At 25.7% G+C, this 11103-nt stretch overlaps 3 protein-coding genes across 3 annotated transcripts in view; 2 read left to right on the forward strand and 1 right to left on the reverse strand.

The window, feature by feature from the left end:
* LOC129610009 (uncharacterized) overlaps positions 1-7589 on the forward strand; it is a 29082-nt gene extending 21493 nt beyond the window's left edge. Inside the window, exons 4-8 of the mRNA XM_055522316.1 lie at positions 4185-4271; positions 4338-4483; positions 4544-4673; positions 4759-6253; positions 6779-7589. Coding sequence (XP_055378291.1) covers positions 4185-4271; positions 4338-4483; positions 4544-4673; positions 4759-6201 — 1806 coding nt within the window. The 3' untranslated portion in view covers positions 6202-6253; positions 6779-7589. The remainder of the gene's footprint in view (positions 1-4184; positions 4272-4337; positions 4484-4543; positions 4674-4758; positions 6254-6778) is intronic.
* Positions 7590-7933: 344 nt separating this feature from the next.
* LOC129610001 (MOB kinase activator-like 3) lies at positions 7934-9260 on the reverse strand. The gene is made up of 5 exons (XM_055522296.1): positions 9068-9260; positions 8867-9017; positions 8682-8805; positions 8407-8626; positions 7934-8262 (listed from the first exon to the last, which is right to left on the reverse strand). Exons 1-5 carry the CDS (start codon positions 9107-9109, stop codon positions 8137-8139), a joined length of 663 nt encoding a protein of 220 aa, XP_055378271.1. The 5' UTR covers positions 9110-9260; the 3' UTR covers positions 7934-8136.
* Positions 9261-9791: 531 nt separating this feature from the next.
* On the forward strand, positions 9792-10810 carry LOC129609994 (uncharacterized). Its single transcript, XM_055522288.1, has 5 exons — positions 9792-9833; positions 9893-10013; positions 10080-10243; positions 10333-10508; positions 10581-10810. Exons 1-5 carry the CDS (start codon positions 9792-9794, stop codon positions 10666-10668), a joined length of 591 nt encoding a protein of 196 aa, XP_055378263.1. The 3' UTR covers positions 10669-10810.
* The last annotated feature ends 293 nt before the right edge of the window (positions 10811-11103 follow it).

Below are 11103 nucleotides of genomic sequence, written 5' to 3' on the forward strand. Positions count from 1 at the left end.
ATGAATAATTTACATTTTTAATTTTATCTAAAAATTAATAAAAAAAAGAGAAAACAAGTAATATACATACATATTTAGGTTAAAAATGAAATTCTTAGGAGGTTTCACTTTGTTATATTTGTACACACACGTACTTGTTTTAGTTAAAATATTTAATTCAACTCTCATTATTTAATTCATTCAACGAATCGTGATATCGGTAATTTGACGAATTTGCTAGCATTTTGTATTCGCTAGCATTATGTATAGCGATGGATTAGCGATGGCGGCATTGTACAGTATTGAAAGTAGGTATTTTACTATCTTCTAATGAAATCTGTCACAATACATCGACATCGTATTTTCAGTCGCCAGTTTTTTAATCGAATTCCCCATTCATAATAACAAACTGTCACATTTGCCAAAAAATTTAAATTTTTTTGTAACGAAATACAAAGTGAGAACAATGTAAATTATTATAACTTACAAAAAACTTTAAATACTTAGAAAAAGAAAACTAAATAGTCAAAAAAATGTTATGAAGATTTTAGCCAAAAATATTGTGTAAAATTCTTAAAAAAACCTATATCCGAAAATATTGAATTTATCCTAATTAAAATCTACATGAATAATACAAGAAAAAACAATTCCTTATGATTTTAATTTAAAAATAATATCATTTTTTATATGTACATACATACTTTTTCCCATCCTTTTTTTTTAATTTCTTTTTTTCTATTAATTTTAATTTGCCCAACCATTTCCTAAATTAAAATTTTCATCATTATATATGTATATATATATATAATATAGACATTTGGCCAAGGATCAATGCAATTAGAACAAAGACGTATGTTAACATCAAGTCGCTCCGAAAATGCTATTTCGTCAAGATATGGTTTAAGAAATAGAGCAACCATTTCGACAACAAATAGTGATCAAACAGATAATATTAATGATCAACATTTATCAAGCAATAATAATAATGACAATATAATGCCACGTTCACAGTCAATGGATATAAAATGCCCACCATCATTTGAATTTCAAGATGAATATTTATATCAAGGATCATCAGATGATGAACGTTTTATACCACAATCTTTAGAAACCTACGATGAATTTGATGAAAATTTTAGTGAAGCATTACAATCAACCGTTGTAGTACAATCGGGTGCTGCACGTAGTCGAGTCTTACCGAAGCGTAAGACACGTTCTGCATCAGTTCCATCAAAAAATGAAAAATCCCAGCAAAACAATAGCATAAATAATAAAAAACAAACAGTAACTGGAAGTAATCTTTATCCAATTAAGGGACGCAAACGTTTAAGAGAACTAGCGGCAAATATTGAGCAGCATATAGATATTGAATAATATGAAAAAAAAATAATTATCGAAAGCATTTATGTATATGTACTTTATTTTCATTTTTTCTTATGTACATTTTTTTTTTAAATAATCTCATACCTTTAAAAAAGTTTCGTTTCATCTCAACAATTATTGGCTCACATTATTGATTTTACAACTTCATCACATTACTTTTGAACATCATTTCATTTTCGAAAATTAAATCCTTTTTTACATGTACATATGTACGTATATTTGAAATTAAATTTTGAAGAAAAACAAATATAACATAAAAACAAATATCATTTATTTTTTAATAATATTAAAAGAATTTAGTACAATTAACGTATTTTATATGAAGTGAACGAGAATTCGAAAAATAAATGACAAAAAAAAACAAAGAAAAATGTCTCAGGGTTAATAGTTCCAGAATTTTAAAAAAATTTAGATTCAAAACAGACGACAGAAATTTCATAATTGCAACACTCCAAATTTAATTTGTGGAAAAAGGGATGAAACATAGGCAAACTGAAGTAATGAAAATTGAACACACTCAGCGAGGAAATAAGGATTAGGTTTATTTTTATTTATGAAATTTAAAGGTTCATACGTTTATATTAATTTTGTATTTGCAATGTCGAAAGTTAAATTTTAATTGTACACATACATATAAGGGTTTTTTATGAATTAATATTTTAAATCATATTTTAAATTTATTTTTTCTGTTCCAAAAAAACTTATTTTGAATTTTCTAATATGAACAAGATTTAATTCATAAAAGTAATGTCTTAATGAAAAGATTAAAAAAATAAAAATGTACATTCTTTCCCTTTTTCACATTTTTTAGGCATAGCGAATCAGATTATTTCATAATTAGTTGCGAATACCACAAATATTTGAATTTAAATACATAGCCTAACTAAAGAGATATACTGTGTATCTCTCTTTTTTAGGCTTTTTTAATTTAGAATTCTCGTGTTTTTGGTTAAATACACATGCCATTTTTCAATAAAATTACTTTTTTTCACAATTGGCATTTCCAATTTTTTGCTAAAATAAACTTAAAATATCAACTGAACTTACCGTGTTTAAGTATAAAATAATTCGATGTTGAATTAATGTTGCATATTTTTAGAAAAAAAGTGATATGTACGCAAAATGAAAAACATTTTTTCAAATGAAAATTGCATTAGATGTACATGATATATATAACATTCACTCATTTTCTTTTCACTCGGTGAGTAAAAAGAGAGATACGCAATCAAGCTATAAATAAAATAAAAATATCATTAGATTTTTTTTCACTTATATAATTAAAATATAAAAGTTAGATAATATGTATTATTATAATATTTTTGTTCGATTGATTACTTAATAGCTTGTTTAGTTACAAAAAAAATTTCTTACTTTTAGTTTGCTGAGAATCAAATTCTGTACAATCGTATGCAACTTTTTTTATGATCTCGTCATAATTGAAATAATTATAATTAATATATGAATTTGATTGAAAATAACCTTTCAATAAATCAGAGTTTTTTTTATTGATTTTGCTATAGACGTTAAGATAGTTTTTATAGTTTGTTAAGGTTTATATACATATCTGTAGTAATTTTCTTCAAATAATTTGGTAATAAAAGAGTTAAAATTATGTTAACAAAAAATTTGATTACAAATATTTTGTGTTCACTTATTTTACATATTGTACATATACAGTGTTATTAAACAACAGTTTCAATTAAAAATTTAAAATTTGAAATTTAATAAAGAAAAATTTGTAAAAATTTCTTTCTTGAATGTTAATGAGAAAACAAAGTTCATAGAATACGATTTTGCTTAAAATTACCAATTTAAATTCAAATAGATACTTCTAATGGAAAAAATTTTTAATTATGATACTCTAGCTTCCATAATTTCAGTTGAAAAACATTGAAAATTAAAATGGAAGCTACCCTGCCAACTCCCTCGATCACATAGATTTTAAATATGCTTTTATCATTTACTATAATAAATCATTTGCGAAAATTTGGTGAACTTTACTAAATTAGTTTTTGAGCTATCGCTGGGAGGGACAACCAGACAGATACTAATGGCTAAATCGATTCTAAACTCTGCGCTAATTAAAATAATATACTTGTGTCTGTGTGTCAATCGTCTATTTCTAAGCGTTACAAACGAAATAAAAGTGTAAAATTTCTAATACCCTTCGAATGTGTATGCACGATATTTAATTTATTTTAAAATTAACAAATTAATTATCTGAATTTATTATCTGAATAAATGAAACGAACTTACAACTTGCGTATTTATGTATATAATTTTTTAATTTTATAGTTTTTCAAAATAGTTCACAAAAATTACTGTTTTTGTTAAATATTTTATATTTACATAATTTTCTACTTTTTATTTTTCTATATTTACAGAATAAAGACATTAATACAAATATGTATAGCAAAATATCATAAATATTTTGATTTATTTTAATAAAATTTATTAATTTCTTGTCTTTAAAATAAGCTATTGAATCAAAAACATAATTTTACATTATTAAAATAAAAATTATTAAATGTTAAATGTTTTTAAAAAAAAAAAATGATACTAAAAATCTTAATGTTAAAATTTTAAACTATAAATTTGATAACTTACAAATATAAAATAAAAGAAAAATTTCATTATAATATAATAAAATCGCATAATGCATGACTATTTATTTATATGTTCTTTGAGTAAAAATTTATATTGTTTAATTTGCTCATTCCAAACTTCATTCGTCATTATAAAACATAAAAAAAAGGAAATTTTATTTAATATTTATAAAATTAAATAAATTTTGAAGGAAATTGTACGATTCTTAATTCTAGGGTGGTGGTAATTTAGTCCAAACTATACGAAGGAGTTATAGTTTGAGTGACTTATCAGAGCCAGACGTCCATAGAACACAAGACGAGGTTAACAATTTTAACAATTTATTATAAAAAAGATGTAAAAATATAAACTTTAAACTCTTTCAAAAGGTTGACGAATTAACGAGACCCCAACATCGTGGCTTACGACCACGTACCCAAGTAGGTAGATCATCTTCATCTGGTGCTAGACATTCAACAGGAATGTATTTTTCTGAAATAGATGTTGGAGCTAAAGGACCTGTAGATACACTACAGTACTTAGATATTAATTAATATTTTGTATTAGTGGGTAAATATTTGTTTTCGTTTTCCAGTTACAATATTAAATCGACTGATGATATTAGTTCTGGATATTCTAGTGCTGAGCCAATATCAGGTGGACTAAGTCGTACATCTTCGATGACGAGTTCAAAGGGGCTCAGATTTAAAGCAAAAAAACCAGAGGTAAATATAATTTTAGTCTTTTTTTATTTGTTTATTTTTTTTTTAATTTTTGTTTTTTTATTTGGTTTTAATTTAAAAATTGTAGGATGAAAATTTCTCAGAATATGATGAAAATGAATATATTTTGCGTGAAAATTTTGTACCTAATTTTGATTTTATTCGTTCTCAATCTCTAATAGAAAATGTACCACAAATTTCTAATATATCTCAACAAAATTGCACCAAAGAGAACTCATATAGCTTGGAAACTAATTTAGGATTATCACTTAATAAAACAACTTTAAAAGAACCTAGAGATCAAGCCTTCTTAAATAATGAAAACTTGTCTTCTACAATATTGAAAGAAGATAAAAACAATATTATAGATAATAAAAGTAGCGATAGGCAAATTCTAACTATATCTACGCAAATGCACCCAGAAATGCAATCTAAATTTGAAATGTTTTGTGAATGGCTTGAAAATGGTCAAATTGGAGATGAGATTCTAAAGCTTGGAACAAAAATTGAAGCACAACAAATATCAGATGATGAATTTAAAGATACAATATCGGTAGGCAGTAACGAAGACAGAAGCTTAGACAGATTTGATGAAACTGCGGTTTTTGACATGAAAACAAACAACTCCAAATTACTTGAAGAAAAAAATATTAATACAAGAAATTTAGTAGGAGAAAATCATGATGAAAATGTTCCACATGAGCCAAAAGTTACTGATAAATTAACAAAGGATACTCTGAAAACAAATTCTGAAGGTACATTATTATTCCAAATAACTTCAAACAAAGAAAGTTCTAAAACGAATGATGCAAGTGAATATTCAAAGTCTACTTTAAAAGAAAATATATCAGTAGCAGTTGACAGTGTTACAAAATTGAAAGAACATATTCTTAAATTGAATGACGAACGAACGAAAGAATTTCAGGAAACGGAATTGACACCAGATTTATCATTTGTTTCCGAAAAAACTAAAACTGATAACCATAATGGGCCAGAACCGAATACTAATATTGAAATAAATAACTTTTTAACTTTATCAGAAGATACGAAATTACATCACAGTAAAGGCAAAGCTCCTGACCCACCCTCAATAACTTCAATTTCAAGCAACATTTCTTCTTCAAACTTATTTCAAACTGAATCATCGCATGATATTTTTAAACCTTTTGTTTTACAAGAACCATCTAGTCCAATAACTGCATCTGTTACTGATAAAAAGAAGATTTCCACCTTAAGTTCCAACTTCAGTCCTTCTAGCACACTATTAACTTCTAATCTTTCTCAAAATTCTGTTACTCCTATTTCATCAAGATCTTCTTCTCCTACAATATCATCCTCTTCCGCTGTATTTCCTCAAATCCAATATTGTTCCCAAACTAAAACAACTTCTAATTCTCGTTCTCCTTCACCGAAACCAGTAAACAAACCAAGACGCAATATTTTTAGAAGTTACTTACCATCTATTTTTCGCTCTGAATCACCAAAACCAAAAACAGATGATGATTTTCTTGGAAAAGAAACGCAAATATAATTTCGCAATTAGATTTCAAGTAAATGTCAAAAACTTGGCGATTATTGAGAAGGCAAGATTAACAATATTTATGTTTGCATTTTTATTGTAGATTAATTCTATAAATTTGAAAATAACGTTTTTTTAATCGAATTCTTATAAAAAATCGTTGATAATCTTCGCATGGGGTATATAACTAATTATTATTACAGTGGTTATTATGAGCTTCATTGTAATTTTGTTTTTATTCACTATATTTTATATACATTGCAAAATAAGCTTATCATTCATTGATTTTTGAGTAACTCAATAACCTTTCATGCTGCTCTTTGGTGCTTATACTTCAACATTTAATATATATACAATATTCTATAACAAAGATTACGATTTACAAGGATTTGACATGATTTCTTGCTTAGAAAAGTTTACGAAACTTCGAATAAAATAATAAATATGTATATACATACATTTAATTCATTGCATATTATAGAAATTTAAATACATAGTTTGATCACTGTTTTATTTTTTTTTTTATGATTTAAGTAATTTTTTCTTTTTAATTTAAAATAATTGCCTATAATAACATGTTTAATTTTAGGAAAAAATAATGTCATCTAGTTACACAACATTACCTCGAACAAAGAAACCGGAAAAAGCATTAAATCCAACGATAAAGACACGATCGAAAACTGAGAAATGAGTATTATTGGGGACAACAACAGCGAATCCATCTAAGCGAATGTTGCGCTAAATTAAAATATTGAAAGTAATGAAAGAAAGTATTCAAATAATTCGTAAGCTGATGTTGTTTTGCACATGGTTAGGAAAATGAAAGCGCTCCTTTCGATTGCCAATCGTTTCGTCATTGATAAGAGTATACATGTATGTATGTCAAAGGCAAATTATCCTAGTTTTATTTTAATTATAAATATGTAACAAAAGAATTCGTTGTGTATATGTCTGCTCATTGACACATAAACTAATAAAAATTATGTTATAGACTGGATTATCATGAAAATATAGAAATATAAACTTTTTAGAACATTAATGTTAATTATTTCTAGTTAAAAAAGAAAATTTTAATATGTAAGAAATCATTAATATAAAATTTTCATGTTTCTTTGTTGCTTTTGTTGAGAAAGTGTAATCTGAATAATCTTTCTCAAATTTTCTATAAAATTTTATTTTGTAAATCTTGAAAATTGATTTAGGATCTCATTGCGATGCAGGGGTAATAAAGTGCCCTTAAATATTACGTTTGAATTTTTATTTATACATATGTTCTTTTACTTTTATACTAAGGAAATGTTTATTAGTATTTTATTCAATAGAAAAATTTACTTTATTCTGTAAAAAAGAATTGTAAATAAAGAGTAAATAATAAAAATTCGTTTCACCAAACATTTTAATCGAATTGTTTTATTTCATTGCAGTTTCAGTTCCAGAAAGTTCTTAATAATGGAATTAAAGACTTAAAAAGGGTTGAAACAGATTTAAAGCTGTAAAATTTTTATGAGTTTTAATAAAGTAACAACAAGTTCCACTGGTCAAATCTTTGAAAATGTATTTTTCCAACAACCAAAATCAATAAGAAATACATTCCAATCAAACAAAAAGCTATTTATTTTGATTATTTATCTTCCGTATGACAAAGGCACACCCTGAATTGACTTAGAATTATGGAAATAAATCTGAACTATGTCAAGTGTGTATACATATTTTATCAGGATTTTCAGAAAAAAATTATAAGAAATTTACTTTAAAAATCCTATTTATTTTAACTATTCAAATAAATATTATTTAATATATGTACTTATATATCTACGTATATACACAAAAATAGATAAAATCAATTAAAACAACGCTAAACAATCTTATGGAATAAAACTATTAAAGAGTGGTGTTCGTAAATGCTAGGGAATAATCCTTGTAAGTATTCGATCTCTTATCTTAAAATTAGTCACAATCTTTACATAGTTTCGATGTCATTACAGCTAGTGGCTCTAATTCTTTACTGGATATCAGCTCAAATTCTTGAACAAAGTAGTAAAAATGTTTATAGCACATATTTACGTGAGCTTCCTAAAATGATATAATTTTTGACATTAATTTTGTATAATCAAAATAAGTAAATATGTAAAGACATGGATATTTAAAAAAATTTTTTGACTAAATAGGTAAATATGTAGATACATATGTATAAAAAAACCATTTGAAATAACTTACAGCTCCAATACTGACAATCCTATCAAAGTGATGAATATAAACATGTACGAACACTCTAAAGAGACGTGTTAATATTTTTCTGCATAAAGGTGCAAAAGATTTTGGAAAAGGAACATCTGTTGATACAGGAAAAATACTTTCATTATTAATTTGTGATTCAATCCAGTCCATCAATAATTCGATATAACGAGGAGCCGGTAGAGCTGTCGGCTTTTTATAACTACATAATTTGAGATAATTATATTTCTCTAAAAAGTTTATTTAATTAATCTTACTTATCACCATCCGCCCATAAATATTCATAACGAGACCCCCCAGACATTGTGGGGCAAGTAGTTTCATTACAAAACTCCGATATTGTCCCATAAATCAAATTAATACGATTGAAAAAATCAACAACTGTAATTAAAAAAATTAGGATAAGTTTAAAAATAATTTGCGTACACAAATTAAAGTATACCATGCACAGCCAACCAATCATTTAAGTTTTCCCCGGCTGGCAATTTGACTACTTGTCTCAAATTTATGCCAGATTGTAAGCTTGCCTGTGCTTGCTTATGCAATGAATACCGAATTGTTCCGCTTGAAAATCGCTTTTTCGGTCTAAAAGTCTAAGAACGAAATGTATATTTTAGGATTATTGTACTACTCAGAAACAAACCTTTCCTTTTTGAAAAAAATCCAACCAACCGTTGAGAGCCATAGTTTTAGTTTTTACAAAAAATTTATGCTTAAGCTATGAAAAAATCTTTAAATGCTTTATTAATTTTTTTTTGGGTATATTGCTTTTATTATTAAATTTTTATTCCAAAAAAATTGTTTTTAGTTCTTATTTAATAAAATAGAACAAAATTGACAGCTAAATGATTAACCCAATAAACTATATGTTACGAATTTTTTCCTGCAAATCAATTTCGAAAAGTTGCGTTCAGAAGATTGACGGTCACTTCCCACAAAAACAGCATTCAGCGTATTTGATACGGATTTTGGATTGACGATTGACAGACACTATCCACAAAGAGGCAATTCTACTTACGAGAATCAAGTAGTTGAATGGATTTTTTGTGTGAAGTGACGATTGACAATCACTAGAAAAACTATTCAACTACTTGATTCTTATTAACTGCATGGTATTTTTGTGGGAAGTTACTGCAATCTTTTAATTTATTTTTACCCATTGTGAATTGTAAGTCATCTGACAGTTCTTTTGTTACTTATATGAATGATTATCATCACTTAGTTTTTTGTATGAATAACGGATTGTAAACAGTACAGTATTGATGTACATACATATGAAACCTATTGCTATTTTTATAATTTGATTTCAAGATAAAACTTTTGAGAAATTTTTAACTCCCTATATAATTTATCCGAAAACTAAAAATATGGAACATAAAAAATGTTTGGAAAAGCTTTTTAAAGATATGGTGTTTAAGCTTTAACTATTTAATTTTAAAATATTTAACACTTTTTCTCCTTTTAACAGCAAAAAATACTTCAAGATAAACAAGAAAACCTAAATTTAATTGAAAAACAATACCAAGACGAAAAAAATGAATATGCGAATTTATTGAAAACTAATTTTTTAAAGGAATGTGAAACTACACGTATGTACATTTCCTTACTTTGTATGTATATTAGAAAGAGTAATAACAAATTAATTTAAATTTTAGCGGAACAGTTATTTTTAAAGCTTCAATCCCTTGACCTGCTTATCATTTCTTTCATGAAAACTATTGAAAAAATTAATAGTAAATACTCAATGAAAAATATCGAAGAAACTTTGTGTGAAAATTCATCAGTCTTTTTGCAACACAATAAGTTTGCGAAAGTAAAGGTAATCTAGTTTAAAGTGCTTCTTATCTTAAAAAATATTTAAATTTCATAAAAACGCAAAATCTTCAATTTACTTATTGGGCTTCCTAGGTTTTTGAGGAGTTAGTTGCAGAAAAACAGGTTTTATTAGACAAAATTTCCTGCCTTAAATTTGAATTTGAGAGACTAGATGAAGCATTTGAAAAATCTGCAAATAGTCAGGAAAATAAGATTAAAGATTTTCTAGCAATTTCAGAAGTTATTAAAAATTTTATAAATAATTCTGGGTAAATTAGATTCAATTTAAATGTATCTATCATTTTCAATTCATTCAATATCTTTAATAGAAAATATTTCAGGGATCAAAAGAGTTTATCACAAAAGTTATCCCAAAAAAAGGCCATATTAAAAAGTCTTGATGACGAACAAAAAACCATGGAGAACTAAGACCTTTGCAGAACATATGTCCATGTAACCTTAAATTCAGTGAAATAAGTTACCTTCGTTATAAAAAGTTATTTCTAAAAAAGTTTTCTTTGATTTTACCTAGTTACATGATTATTCTTTTCTCTAGATAGATTTAATATAAATGGAATAACACAAAAAAGAAAAAAAAAGATGCATATATAAAAAATTGTTATATATTTCAGTAATTTTTTGAAACACTACATTCATACTTAATTATTTTACTTTTTTTGTTTGTGTTTTGGCAGTTAAATTTTATATTGTTTTCAGTAGAGAAATGAAAAAATGCTTTTATGCCTTTTTTATAGATACATACTTGTTTGTAATACATTTTTTCTTAAGTAAAAACGAAGTTTTGCAATAAATGCAAAATACAAACATTAATGAAAGAATAACGTATGAGTTGTATAGATAAAT

The sequence above is a fragment of the Condylostylus longicornis genome, unplaced genomic scaffold, assembly GCF_029603195.1.
Source record: "Condylostylus longicornis isolate FDR11 unplaced genomic scaffold, ASM2960319v2 ptg000042l, whole genome shotgun sequence".
Classification (NCBI taxonomy): Eukaryota; Metazoa; Arthropoda; class Insecta; order Diptera; family Dolichopodidae; genus Condylostylus; species Condylostylus longicornis.

Bases quoted from the DNA above. Each gene is read 5' to 3' on its own strand.
- LOC129609994 (XM_055522288.1), top strand. From the start codon at position 9,792: ATGGAACATAAAAAATGTTTGGAAAAGCTTTTTAAAGATATG. The intron at 9,834-9,892 runs GTGTTTAAGCTT...TCCTTTTAACAG, and splicing joins AAAAGCTTTTTAAAGATATG to CAAAAAATACTTCAAGATAA. The intron at 10,244-10,332 runs GTAATCTAGTTT...TGGGCTTCCTAG, and splicing joins ATAAGTTTGCGAAAGTAAAG to GTTTTTGAGGAGTTAGTTGC.
- LOC129610001 (XM_055522296.1), bottom strand. From the start codon at position 9,109: ATGGCTCTCAACGGTTGGTTGGATTTTTTTCAAAAAGGAAAG. The intron at 9,018-9,067 runs GTTTGTTTCTGA...TTTCGTTCTTAG, and splicing joins ATTTTTTTCAAAAAGGAAAG to ACTTTTAGACCGAAAAAGCG. The intron at 8,263-8,406 runs GTAAGTTATTTC...ATATCATTTTAG, and splicing joins GGATTGTCAGTATTGGAGCT to GAAGCTCACGTAAATATGTG.